Raw genomic sequence first — 13,198 nt, forward strand, 5'->3', positions numbered from 1 at the left:
GGTGATATACGCGGACCTCAGCTTCGTTTTTACCAATTATGCGATGATTGGACTCTCCGTGCTGACGCTGCTTCACCCGCTAAAGATCTACAGGGAAGCCAAATCAGTTTCGACCGACTGATGATACGCACCCACGCCTATAGCATGTAAACTTAAACTCTGCTCGTGGCTGGAATTGCGTGCAAATTTCGGTTTTTAATTTGCTTTGTTGTTTTTGTAGTAAGACGCAGAATGAATACCACAATCCATACTACAGTTGGCAGTGATTTAAGTAATCTGGAACAGTACGAATGTTCCGTTAAAACAATATGGCATACCGGAAATATATACCATTTTTTACGAAGTGTCCCAAAATTATTTTCCCTATGTTCATGGACTGTACATTTGCAAATTGCCAAATGAATGAAAATATCTCACCTGTGCACAATATTATGGCCTTTGTCATTTTCTTTTTTTACGATTCAAATAAAACATATTTCAAAAATAAGTGGTGAAATTAGAATATTTTTCTCACCGTAACAGGTAACATTTTTACATATGACGCCCTAAACACCTTGATAGGGAAGCCAAAGCATTTGTACGTGTACCATGCAAATCGTTCATTGAGTTTCAATGGGCAAAATTTTAATTTAGAAGCACAAAGTCCCTGTGAGTACCTTTGCATGTTTTGCGAAGATATAACGTGCATAGAAGATATAACGGTCCTATACAAATTATAGTTTGGCTAACTTATTGATAAACGATAAATGTTATGCCCCTTTCCAACTATTTTATGTATGAAAACAGGCTAAAAACATGCACGGAGACACGAACCTGTTTTTAGCTAATTCTACCAAAATTAAACTGAATATTTTTCGCTACGCGCGACCAACGATACACTTTACTATTTGTTATGTTGTCTAACTAATATGTAATTCAAACATACCCAATTGGTTGTTGTAGGGGGGCGCAAAGCGCAGACAATTACCAAGGGGGCGCGGTTTAATAAAGGTTAAAAAACACTGAGTTAGACGAAACCAGCTGCACGCAGAATCAGTAGGCCTATCTTGGCTGCTGCTGTGAATGGCTGGCAACAGCATCAGTAAGGGTGGCGTATCAGATGACATCTGCCACAGCCGCTGGAGGATCTTGCTTATGATCGTTTTTTGCTTGTTGTGAAAATTTTGGCGCCCCTGTACCTTGGCGCCCGGGGACATATGTACCCCCCCGCACCCCCCTAGCTACGCCTCTGACCCGGCGTAATGGTTTGTTTTTTGGATTTGCTTTGCGATTTATAACTTGAAATGGAAAGAGCTGAGCGATTAAAAAAGGAAATTTATTTCTTGTGGTTCAAAAGACTTCATTTGTATTCAAATGGCAATGACAGCAATTTGGACTGTGACATCATTAACCATCTGATAACTTCTGGAACTCAACTTGTTATTTTTGGTAAAAACGACTCCATTAGGACTTGGTTAATTGGAAATGACTTCAAATTGACTTATTTGTTTTCAAAATTGACTTATTTACACTCTGGATTTCATTAAATAGGCTAATTAAGTTTTATGTTAAAATTAGTTAAGTTTTGTGATAAATTATCTTTGTCAATAACTCATGTTCATTTTGTTGATACATCGTTTTTTTTACTTACTGTTGAATTATTTGCTGTAAGTGGTATTAGATTAGTTGTCTGTTCTATAAGGTAAATAGTTATATTAGCTTTTACCAGAAGCGAATCCAGCATTTTTGTGGTTTATTTAGTTCGAAATGCCAAAAAGTTTAGTTCTTTGAAGGCCCGTTAATTCTTTAAAAGGGATAAAAATGTCGTTTGTTGGCCAAGACATGCTAAAAATAAATTTACAGTTAAAATATGAAAAAAATAGTTTTTTTGGGGGACGTGGCCTTGCAGTCCCCGAATAAATCTGCCCTTGCCACAGAAACCTAGAAGTTTTAGAATATTCGATAATCGAAACAACCTTTACGACAAAAACCATATCAAGCTTCGATTTGTTTATTATAAAAAGGCGATAAATGGCTGTCAAAAAATGCGAGTTTGCATAAGTAAAGCGAATCCTTCACGGATCACAACAAAAACTGCTCCTAAGAAATTTCAAAACGAAAAAAAAATACACAACGAAAGCATGCAAAGTATAGGCAGTTGCAGCACGAAAAACTTTCCGCTAAACCGAAAACATCTATAGCTACTAACGGAATAAACAACTGGTCATAAACTTGTACTTTATGATTTAACAATATAAACAAGCCTAAAATGCTGCCGGCTTCGTAATGGTTTTATCAAGTTAAGCAGCGTCCATTTCATATTGCTTCCCTCACCAATGATGGGTGTGTGTAACGCTTTTGAAATAAAATATTAAATCCCCCGAAAGCATTTTGCGCTGTTTTTTTACTAAAAATGGATCCTAGCTGTTTTGAACCCGGATAAAATCGGCCTCGAAATCGTCCGTCGCGCCGTCGCCACCGTGGTTGTCGACCGCTTCTCTAACCGATAGCGGCAGATCGACGGGGCCTCTTGACCGTCGGGTCCTAAACTGTATTTTCTGGGCCCCGACAGCGCTCGCAGTCGACTCAAAGTTCTCCAAAGCGACGCTCGGCTCATCCGCTTCGACGCGCCAGTCATCCACTTTGCTGTCGCGAGGGACGCCGGGAAAAAAGGCGACTCGCGTTTCGACAGTTTTGTCGTCCAGCACCTTGACCGCGAAGCCGGCCAGGACGCTATTAGGGTAGAAAAGGGGTGACCTGCGGACAACGGGCGTTTTTTTAACAAAATTTAAATATCTACACTATTTTCTGTCCACAAGGCGCTGGTCTAGAATCCTACCACAACTATTCAATCAACGCACAAGATTTGGGACTTGGGTTAGGGTGCGAGTTAGCGTTTAGGTGTGGGCGGGTCAAGTATTATTATATTGATTATTTAATAAAAGTACTTGACCCTCCCTAACCCAAATAATGTGCGTTGTGGTAGGATTCTAGACCAGCGCTTTAACTTCTATAACATCTACTACTTGGCGCTGTTCGATTAGGGAAAGGGGCGACCTGCGGACAACGGGGTATATGTTAACAACATTTTGGGTCTTAGTCGATAACCCTACCTCAGCGTTGAAACAAGTAGTGGACAACGCACTATACCTGGGTTGGGTTGGGGTGTAGGTTAGTGTTTGGTTGAGGGTGGGTCAAGTATTATTCGCCTATATTTATTACTAAATAATATAGCTTAACTTACACAAACGAGTCAAACGCTAACCCGCGCCTCCACCCAAATTATGTTTGTTGTGGTGGGATTCTAAACCAGCGTCGAACTTTAAACTTTTTGGAAAAAAATTACCGCAATCAGACACAATTATAAGGATCCCGATGTAGGATCTACTCAACAAAACAGGTGAAATTAGGACCCATACATGAAGTGTATCAGTCATGTTGTTGGGCCATAATAAGATTTAGCGGTATGAACCAGTCTGGCACTAATATCCTAATATTAGACATGCACTAATACTGACCAGATATTAAATATCGTAATACAACTAATATATTGAATAGTACAAGTTCTCATTGATTTACAAACTGTAGGTTATCTTGAAAGTCTGACAGGTGCTGTCGTATTGTGTTACTCGTTGTTTCGTCGCTATTTTCTGTTTCAGCGATTTTAAAATTAAAATAGATACGAAAATCGAAATGAAAAAAATAAAATAAGTTTAACATTAGTTAACATTGTAGGCTACCGTGTGAAGCATTGTGTGCGATTTTTGGTCATGCGCATTTCTAAAGTAATAACTTATTTTCGACTCTATTGCGTTTAGATAACACAATACCATATACTTGGTACAGTGTTGACTGTTGCAGGTCATTTGTGGGAAGCCCGTTCAACAATGCCTTGTTACAAAGCGCTTTAGGTCACAACCTCCCACACAGTGACCTAGCAACAGCGTAAGCCTTTGATGCCAATTGTAAGGAGCTGAACCTATGACTAAGTGACTGTTAACTAAATATGACGTGCAAAATATCTTGGATGGAGCCTAGACCTAATAACAATGAAACTGAAGAGGTTCGGCCTCCGGTATTAATAATTACTCCGAAATGTTTATTTAATATAGATGTGATGTAATCATTAAATCGTTCTATAGGTTGGTTTGCACTTATGTCTTCAATCAAACTAGATTTACAGAACTCCAAATATTTTTTTTTGGATAAGCTACACCTAGGCGACAATGTAAAAAGAAAAAGCCACTAACTCTGCGCCAAACCAGGCCTACGCAAATCGAAGAAAATAGGCGTTAGCCACCAATAAGATGATGACAAACTTCGTGCGATTACTGGGTTATGAGTTGAAGCGGAGGTCGCGTGACTTACACATCATGCACGTCAGAGCTATAGTCCCACAATGTTCGAAATGTCATATAGTTTTGCTCTACCGGTACATTGGTAAATTTATATTGCGGTGATATGTGTGCCAGAAAACTATTTTGCTTTATTGGTTGTAAACGTCACACAACTGACCTCTGGTTGACGCGGCTTGATGTTAGCACCAGCTTATCGGGAGCGTTGTATCTGCAACAAGAAATACTTTAATGATGAAGCACGTTCTTGTATTTTTACTATGTCCAACACAAAAGATTGTTAAACCGCGACAATGAAGGAAATATTTTAAAATGAATTTGCTAAACTGGTTGCTCAACGTATCCAAAAGTCGGTGTAGAAATTTGACTTGGTTAGAAATCTTTTTATCTTCTTTTTTGAGGCAATAGAAGAAAGTCAAAATGTTTTAAGGATTATGCTCTAAATAAGGGCCAAACTTACGACACGATTTTCGTTTAGAAATAGCTCGGTCAGTAATTTTTAATAACGACCGAGCATAGGCTACCAAACAGAAATCCCATTTGCGGCTATCGGCGACTGTAAACAAAAACATTATTCATATATTTTATGAATGAATAGCCGTTAGCGTTACGTAATCGGAGACGGTTGCTATCGTGTTTAGTTTTAATCGTGTTTAATGTTATGTAACTACCGACTACGAAAGATAATAGCCTATCTTGACAAATAACAGACCTTGCAAATACGCCTTGCGTTATTGAAATCATGCAATTGGTGTAAACCGATTCCTTCACGTTTCCTTGCAAGTCATTGTCCCTCCAACGTAGTTGCACAGGCGCGAAGTAGCTGTTTAACAAATTAATTTAAATTAGCTGAAAGCTGGTTAACAAGTGGAACGATTCCTAGTGTTTTATAGGCCTAGCAGAGGTTCTAAACCTTGGTAGTAAATAAACCCCTGAGCATAACTTATCTAAAAAGACCTTTCAACGATAGAACAAGCTGGATTAACTTAAATTAACTTATTTATTTAATTGAAAGGTGTTTTTAACGCTATATAAAATAAAACAGAGCAACCTATGCAGTGTACTTGAACTTTTGTAAAGGTAGAACGAAGTTGTTTGGGGGGTAGTGCATCCACTAGGAGCGTCATATATTTTGTGAAAGCTAAATAGATTAGGACCAATCTGCAAATGTTTAAATTTCCGATAAATATATCCACAATAAGTAAGTCTACACGAACCTATATTTTCGATTAATTTTATATTACGTTGTCCGAAAGATGAACTTTATTTTTCGAACGTATTTTCGGAAACAACTTTTTAAAAATGAGTAAAGCACATTTGCGGTACTTACTTGTAACTGCTTTTCTTCCAATATTTGCCGGTCGAAGATAACCTTTGGCTTAAACAAATAAAGTTTCGCGACCTCAACATTTTCAGCTTCAAAAAAATATGTAAAGGTAAAATTGCCTAAAGTAGCCTGCAGATACAACTCGAGAGTAAAATCTAATCGTTCTTATTTTGCAAATATTCTGACTGACTGGCCGCCTTTTATAGTTACTGGACTGGTGTAAAGCTGTGAGTCACTATTCGTGCTTGGTTGCGACACGACTGGTTAATAAATTGATGGGTGGGTATGGGCTAAGTTTGCTGTTGCTATTTCGGCGCCGGTTTGATTAATTGTAAACCGTTATGCCGGACCAATGCTAGAGTTGAAGCTTAGCCATGCTTTATTGTAACTGTAGCAATCTTAATCCAATTATAGTTTATTCGACCGGCAAACGCGGAAACTGAAGTTATCAAAAATAATTTTCAAATTTCGGCTTGACGTTGCAATACTAATGCGGAACTTGCAATCGTAAGTAGGAGGAACCTATAGGGAAAGTAAGGAATCCAATCAACCCGTTTGACGCAATTCCGTTGTTCAATCACAATGCAAGAAAATCTCGCAAAGTGAATCCACGCCCACGCGGTCGCAAGGGTTTGATAAACGTGCGCTGACTTCGTGTTGTCGAAAATAAGTCACTCAAATACTGCAAGCCGTCCGATGACACGTAATGCTGCTGACGTCAGAAAACTAGCAACGGAGGTAACGTAACGCTGTCGTTTACGTTTCGATTTGCAACGAATAACTCATGCGTTTGCCAAGCAGGCACGTGAATGTTAAACCAGTGTTCTAAAGTTATTTGATATCGCGGCCCACGTTTACGACACATTGTGCGTGGCGGCTTATTGAAATGAAAATTTAGTTATTTATTTATCTTAAGGCTCATGATACGGTGTGGCGGCTAACCGAACAACACACAGAACAACTGCAATTCAGTTGTAAGGCCAAACCAGCAATCTCATTTCAAATTTATTAGATTAAAGTGTCAGGAAAGGTTATAGCTGCTGTTTGCCCAAACCTAAATTAAATAGTGCACAGCTCGCCCAAAAGCCCAGCAGTTGAAAATCGCTGGGCCAAACCAAGCAGCTCCAAGCGCTGCGAAACAACAGTTTCATTAGCTTACGAAATGAACTACATAAACACGCCAAATCCGGGCAAAAAATATACGCATGTCGTTCATTTTACTATAAACAGGAAAGCACGGAATGTCAAACAATTAGTGTTGCGAAACAACCAGGTGAAATTCTCCTTTGCGTTTTCCGTGAGCTTCCTTCATTTCGCGGCGCAGCGCATCCCACGACCGAGTAACGAGAATTGAACCGGGCGCGGAGGTCACGTGACGCCGTCGACGTCAGCCCGACAAGCGATGACGTCACTTGTTCCTCTCCGCTTTGAAGCGCGACACTCTCTTGGGCGCGGCGGGATGCGGCTTGATGTTGTTGTCAGGGGCGGGAGGGTCTGTGTGCTCGCGAACGGTGGTCGAAAACGCTTCCGTCTGTACATAAGCGGAACAATGGTGTGTTAACGAGGCCTTGTCACTTTTTTATATACGCGGTGTTAGGGTTTACGGGAACTTAGAACGCCGCGGAAACGTGTGTGTCAGTGTGTATGCATGATGTAGGTGTGTGTGCTTCTGTGTATAGTGCGTATGTATGGCGTGTGGGTCTGCCTGTAAATCTGTACGTCTGTCTGTGGGCGTGTCTGTGCGTGATTCTCATTAGACGTGGGCCTCTTAACAAGGCCTTGTAACTTTTTACATACGCAGTGTTAGGGTTTACGGGAACTTAGACCGCCGCGGAAACGTGTGTGTCAGTGTGTGTGTGTGCGTCTGTGTCTTTGCGTATGTAAGCCGTGTGCCTGTACGTACATCGGTGCGTCTGCTTATGGGTGTGTCTGTGCGTGATTCTCATCAGACGTGGGCCTCTGTTTGAATCTATGTCAGTTTACATGGGGTTATCTGTGCGTGATCCCAGCCGTTTTTGCGCGTATAGACCTGAGCCTCTGCTTAAATCTATGCGGTGTGTGGGTTTGTAGAAGTTAGTTTGTTTAATTGAGTTTGTACTAGCGTATTTACGTGCGTAAGTTTTCTTGTGCTTGATTATTTGCGTACGTCTACGTTGCTCTTCAGACGTGGGCCTTTGCTTGTACTTGCGCGTTTGTAAAAGTGTGTTTAGTACGTGCGTACTGCGTATGTTCGTCCATGTGTCTGCAGGCTTTACGTGTGTATGCACGATGCACGTGCGTATGTCGGTACGTACCACAGTGCGCGCGGGTACATTTCACAAACAACAAAATTTAAAATATCGTCTTGCAACGTAATTGTGCAATATTTTGCGATAAACTACAATCTTTAAGGGGTGCCTTGAAATAGAATTGCTGCGTGTAACCGACAAAATAAACTTCTGACCTTTTCGTGTTGTTGTTTTCCGATATCACCCGGGGTAAATTCGGTGGGGGGCGTCTGTAACCAAATAGGTATAATGGCAAGGCTTACAGCAAAGAGACATATAAAGAGTATATTATTAAATTAAAATATATATATATATATATATATATATTAAAAGGCAAAAAAAATAAAAACATTAGAAAAGTTCAACGCGAGAATATGGTAATAGAAATCGTCCGATTCTAATGGGTTATCATTAGCGATCCAATACTAATTTTAGTGCGCATTTCAGACATGCTTTCGATCTAACTTAGGATTTTAACTGTAAATTATTTTTAGAAAACAATATAAGAACAATGAAATGTATCTAAGTTTCATTGCAAAGTTATGGAACTTCAGTTTCATAAAATTGCCTATTTGACCAGGGTTGTGGCTTTATTTGGTATCAGATCTAAAACTCTTACGAAGAACGCCCTATTATGGCCAGGTATGTGTTGCTTTTAATAACAGCTAGTAAAGTTTTATTTAAAAAGGTAATGCTTTACAGCGTGTTGACATATAAATTTTCGTCCATTCTAAAACTAATATAAACGATAAATTTCTATACAAAGTCAAGCAGAGAAATCAAATTATACTTCTGGTGAAGCTTCAGAGTGTTTGAATCGAATTGAAATTGTTGAATCAGTGGTCTGGGCTTCTGATTTCAAATCAAATCGAACTTGCTTGCGGACAGTTGTTTCACTAATAAACAAACATCAATTGCATTTAGAAAATGACTAAGCAACGACAAAAAAGGACTTTAAGAGAAAATTCAACTTAACCAAATATAGGCTTATAGAAAACCAAAAAAATCGTAACTTGTTGTAGGTTTGACTATCAAATTAAATTTTAGAAATAGACAAGCACCTTTTGACTGATGATGTTTTCTCTTTTTGTTGCTCACCATCTAGAAATTTGATGTCATTCAGTCTCTTCATTAGCTCTTGCTCCCTTTCAATGGTTGAGTTTTCTACCACCGTCTAAGAATAAATCAAATATCAATTCATAGGTTTTGCTATGACTAACTAATAAGATTACAAAACATGGTAGACTGAATGTTTAAATGACAAATGCAATTAAACACAAGATTTTATACAGCATCAAAATTTTCGGGCCACAGACAGGCACAAAGACTATTTGCAGTCTTCAGGGGCTTAACTTAAAGCTAACGAATATAAACTACTTAGAGATGGTTTTATATCTCTAGCTGACATATGACAGGTCCTGTCTTCAATCAGCTAATTGCCAAAGCAATAAAATGGTCAAAAGGCAATGTTATATATAACGAATTCAAGATTTTTTTGTTTAACTTTCTTACCTCTGAATGCCTTTCAGGGACTTGTGTTTTGGTTGGCTTAACTTTAGGCCTAGTAGAAGCATCCTTCACCCGACTAATTCTCTTTCTTCGGCTGGGGTGCAGGTAGTCATTTGGTATGGGCTACATTAAAATTGCAAAATAAAATGAAAAAACATGACAAACAAATGTGACCAATTTTATAATTTTTTTTTTCAATTTTCCACTTAACTGGGCTGTCACAGCTAGAAAATATCAAAGCTTAGGAATTGCATATTTTTAAAATAAATATAGTGAAAATTTAATACACAACAGTGACTTAAGGTGAGAATCTCAGTGAAAACATTTTTACTGTAGCATTTAACATGCAATATTCTTGATTTTGCCTAATTTGACATCACTATGCAGTTGTGCACGTGACTGTTGTCCACTGAAGCGTGACCACGTGCTGAACTGTGTGTTTTCAGCGTTTCGCAATGGATTCTATTTAATATGTCTTACTGATTGGCGGCCTGAAGCACCGTTTTGTCATATCATGTGTTTCTGAGATTTGTGAATATACTCGACAGGCAATTATCTACCAAGTGGAAAGACTTTGTCTAGAGTTGAAGTTAAGGACAGGTATTTTAGCGGTCTGTCCCTTTGGAGTCAAATACAAGGACCTGTAAGCGACTTAGGTTGCCGTCAGCTCTCGTCTTAGGAGCCAGTGCCTTCTCACCGTAAATACACAACTCTACATTCGCTAACTTACATACTTTTATAAAGCAGATATTTTTTTTAAATAACACATTTTAATTTGTGTATTTTTTTGTGCAAACATAAGAAAATTGTGAAGAAATAACGACTACTCATTCTAGGTTTTTTTACCCACATTATTTTTTCTCAGTAAGTGTTTAAGTAAAATATACAACACAAACACAAAAAAGTAGTTCCTTACTTCCTTAATGTCCACTGTGTCCTCCCCTTCAACTTTTTGACTCGACAAAACTTCTTTTGAAAATTCCGTTTTCTTATCAAAGTTTTTCAAGGTTTTGTCTAAATCAGCTAAACTTTTGTCAACAGCTTCCATACGGTGAGCAATAATCTTTTGACCCTTGGAATATGGTTATTGTCAACTTTTAAACACAAGTAATTTTTGGATTAATAATTTTAGTTATTACTGGCATTTTAATATATAAAAAAATACAGAAAATTTGGATTAATCGAAAAACCTACTTGTTTGCATGTCATTTCTGAAAACCATGAATCCCCAAGATGAACAAGGAGCTCATTTGTGTGAACCAACTTTCCAGGAATGAATGCCAGAGGACTGAACGGCACCTAACAATATATATAATATTTTCACAATTTTTCTGCTAAAACAAAATTAAAATATATATATACCTAGTTTTAAAACAGCAATACAAACCGTAAATAAAATATGATACTGGGGTTTGAGAACAATTACCGCTACTCTAATAGAGCTTTTATTTTTTAGATGCAGCTTCTTTATTTATTTATAAACGAAAATGTTACCATGACATCATATGACATCTTATCAGGAAGTGTCTCCAATCTCTTGTCAAGCTGGGAGTAATCTTCTTTGATTCTTTTCCTGTTGCAAATAAATATGATTATATAATATATTTACTATTTATTAATTTTATAAATTTATTTAAGGCTCTTGATATTTTTTCAAGTGAACCTACATGCATTTTCCTATATGTCTGTGGTGCACTAATGCATAAATAGTGCACCCATTATGGATATGAAAATTACATTTCAGTTTCGCTTAAGTATCTCAGTATTCAAAGCATGCAGTTTGTAAACTTCATGTACATATTATAGGAAATTCAAAGCGGCTTTTTAATCTAAATAAGGACCAAAATTGTTATGGCGTTAATCACAAAGCAGATTGCCCACTAGCCTATATTCATTGTTAATTTTCAAAAATTGCAACAAACGAAAGAGTGCAAGATTTTCACTGGGTAACACTAATTACGGAATGATGAATGGTCGGAACGCTCACAGTATTATTACTAAATATAATAACACTTGACCCACCTTCACCCAAAGCTAACCCCCACCTTAACCCAAATATTGTGCGTTGGTTTAATAATTGTTTTAACGGGGTAACACTTAAATTAGTGAGCATTCCGACCATTTATCAATCCGTAAATTAGTATTACCCATTTTCACTTGGCTTCCTACCAATGATTAATGTGTTGATGTACTTCTTTTATTGCTTGGCTGTGCGCTTGCTTAAGCCTCTCAGTTCCTGAAGCCGATTGATGCATCTTTATGTTCTTCCAATCAAATTAATTTCTACTGCTACACAGAGTCAACGCAGTTCTAGAAGGCCCACTTGTTCCCGAGTTCGTGTTTTAATCAACACTTGTTATTTTGGTCAACAGCTTTTCATTAAAACTAAAAAAAAAAGCGTGAATAGAAAAAAGTACCATGGGAAATCCCCTAATATGTTGGATATTTTTTATTTAAAAGTTGTTTAGCCTTTGGTTATGGTTTATCGAGGCAAGAGTTTTTTATGCTGTCGACGTATTTTTTCAGACGATGTTTGGCTTTAGTTAAAATTAGGCGTTTTTCCGAAAATGGGTACGCGAAAAGTCATTCAGACAGCATAAAATGATTAAATAACAACATGTAACAAATAAACACCATGCAATTCGTTGTTTTTCTCATTGCATATCAGCTACCTATGAGTTTTAATGCACAAGTGATGACGAGTAATGAACAAACACGGGTTGTATATTAGGTCAGTCGACACGGTGTTCGACGGGGTTTACGTGATATTCGCGTCAATATTGTGTCAACTGCGCCCTAATATAAGACCCAGAACAGCCATTTCAAAAACTTCGTTTTAAGTTTGAGTTAGTTTTTCTCGCGGAAGGTCTGCTTGACAGTTCTGCGTGAAATTCGGAGTGAATTAGAAAGCTTGTACATAAAGATTTAGTAATAAAGTACAGAATTCGTGCGAAATTTGTGAAGAGATGCGTCAAGACTGCGATTCGCTTTACAGGCAGTTCCATTGCCTAGCGCTTTCGGCTTCAATTCACACCCGACACGCTGCAATCACGATACGGGCAAGACAACTGGAAGAAGACATGGCCAGTCTAGAGAACCGGATAGATTCGGCCGGGGACCGAATTGCAAGGATACGCTTGGAAGTGGAAAGTGTGACTGCGGCGATCGAACAACTCGAAAGGGATGTTATTCGTCAACGTGAGCTGTGGCGCCGTAGAGATCAGCAAAGATCGGAGATTGAAGATGTGTAAATCATTCGCAATGCTTGCTTAAAAGAAATGCGTATAGCCTACGTTTATCTGCTTGACCATGCTGATCAGTCGCTGAAGTTATGAGCAGTTAAGAAAACGGCCCTTGTGAGTTTTCTTGAGTTACGGTCAACGCATAACTTAAAAATCCTAATATAAATTCGTCAAAACGTGAGGGTAGTCGTAAACTAAACTATACAAAATGGTCCCATGCCTTTATTGTTTACCGCCACAGGCAAAATTGCCGGCATTCTATTAATCATATAAACTGCCTAATATTTTTTTACATCCAAATGAAAAACGTAGTTTTTTTAAGTTGTATTTTATTGTTCGTACAATAAACGTAAAGTGAACGACAAATGCAATCATGACTAATAAAATAGCACCCGAAAAAGAAATACATTTTAAGTGAAAAGCATGAAATATTTAAGAGTTTTCTTTCGTAAAACAATAAAGGTTCTTTAAATTCGATGGTGTCACGTGTCGTATATATGGTAGAAAACCATAAGAAAC

The 13,198-nt window shown here is 38.0% G+C and overlaps 2 protein-coding genes across 2 annotated transcripts; both read right to left on the reverse strand.

Moving 5' to 3' along the window:
* Positions 1-1,988: 1,988 nt before the first annotated feature.
* Positions 1,989-5,816, reverse strand: LOC146169729 (uncharacterized). Its single transcript, XM_083390833.1, has 4 exons — positions 5,665-5,816; positions 5,047-5,157; positions 4,495-4,545; positions 1,989-2,736 (listed from the first exon to the last, which is right to left on the reverse strand). Exons 1-4 carry the CDS (start codon positions 5,742-5,744, stop codon positions 2,400-2,402), a joined length of 579 nt encoding a protein of 192 aa, XP_083246959.1. The 5' UTR covers positions 5,745-5,816; the 3' UTR covers positions 1,989-2,399.
* Positions 5,817-6,692: 876 nt separating this feature from the next.
* On the reverse strand, positions 6,693-11,787 carry LOC146169730 (uncharacterized). Its single transcript, XM_083390844.1, has 9 exons — positions 11,607-11,787; positions 10,932-11,010; positions 10,632-10,736; positions 10,354-10,509; positions 9,441-9,560; positions 8,990-9,102; positions 8,719-8,824; positions 8,105-8,158; positions 6,693-7,192 (listed from the first exon to the last, which is right to left on the reverse strand). Exons 1-9 carry the CDS (start codon positions 11,690-11,692, stop codon positions 7,070-7,072), a joined length of 942 nt encoding a protein of 313 aa, XP_083246970.1. The 5' UTR covers positions 11,693-11,787; the 3' UTR covers positions 6,693-7,069.
* Positions 11,788-13,198: the final 1,411 nt, after the last annotated feature.

Source organism: Ascidiella aspersa, chromosome 1 (genome assembly GCF_963924565.1).
Source record: "Ascidiella aspersa chromosome 1, kaAscAspe10.2, whole genome shotgun sequence".
Lineage (NCBI taxonomy): Eukaryota > Metazoa > Chordata > Ascidiacea > Phlebobranchia > Ascidiidae > Ascidiella > Ascidiella aspersa.

Excerpts from the sequence above, each read along its gene's own strand:
- LOC146169729 (XM_083390833.1), bottom strand. The coding sequence starts at position 5,744 with ATGTTGAGGTCGCGAAACTTTATTTGTTTAAGCCAAAGGTTATCTTCG. Across the intron at positions 4,546-5,046 it reads ACGCAAGGCGTATTTGCAAG|ATACAACGCTCCCGATAAGC; the intron begins GTCTGTTATTTG and ends TTCTTGTTGCAG. Across the intron at positions 2,737-4,494 it reads TCAAGCCGCGTCAACCAGAG|GTCACCCCTTTTCTACCCTA; the intron begins GTCAGTTGTGTG and ends CGTTGTCCGCAG.
- LOC146169730 (XM_083390844.1), bottom strand. The coding sequence starts at position 11,692 with ATGCATCAATCGGCTTCAGGAACTGAGAGGCTTAAGCAAGCGCACAGC. Across the intron at positions 10,737-10,931 it reads AGATGTCATATGATGTCATG|GTGCCGTTCAGTCCTCTGGC; the intron begins GTAACATTTTCG and ends ATATATTGTTAG. Across the intron at positions 9,561-10,353 it reads ACACAGTGGACATTAAGGAA|CCCATACCAAATGACTACCT; the intron begins GTAAGGAACTAC and ends ATTTTAATGTAG.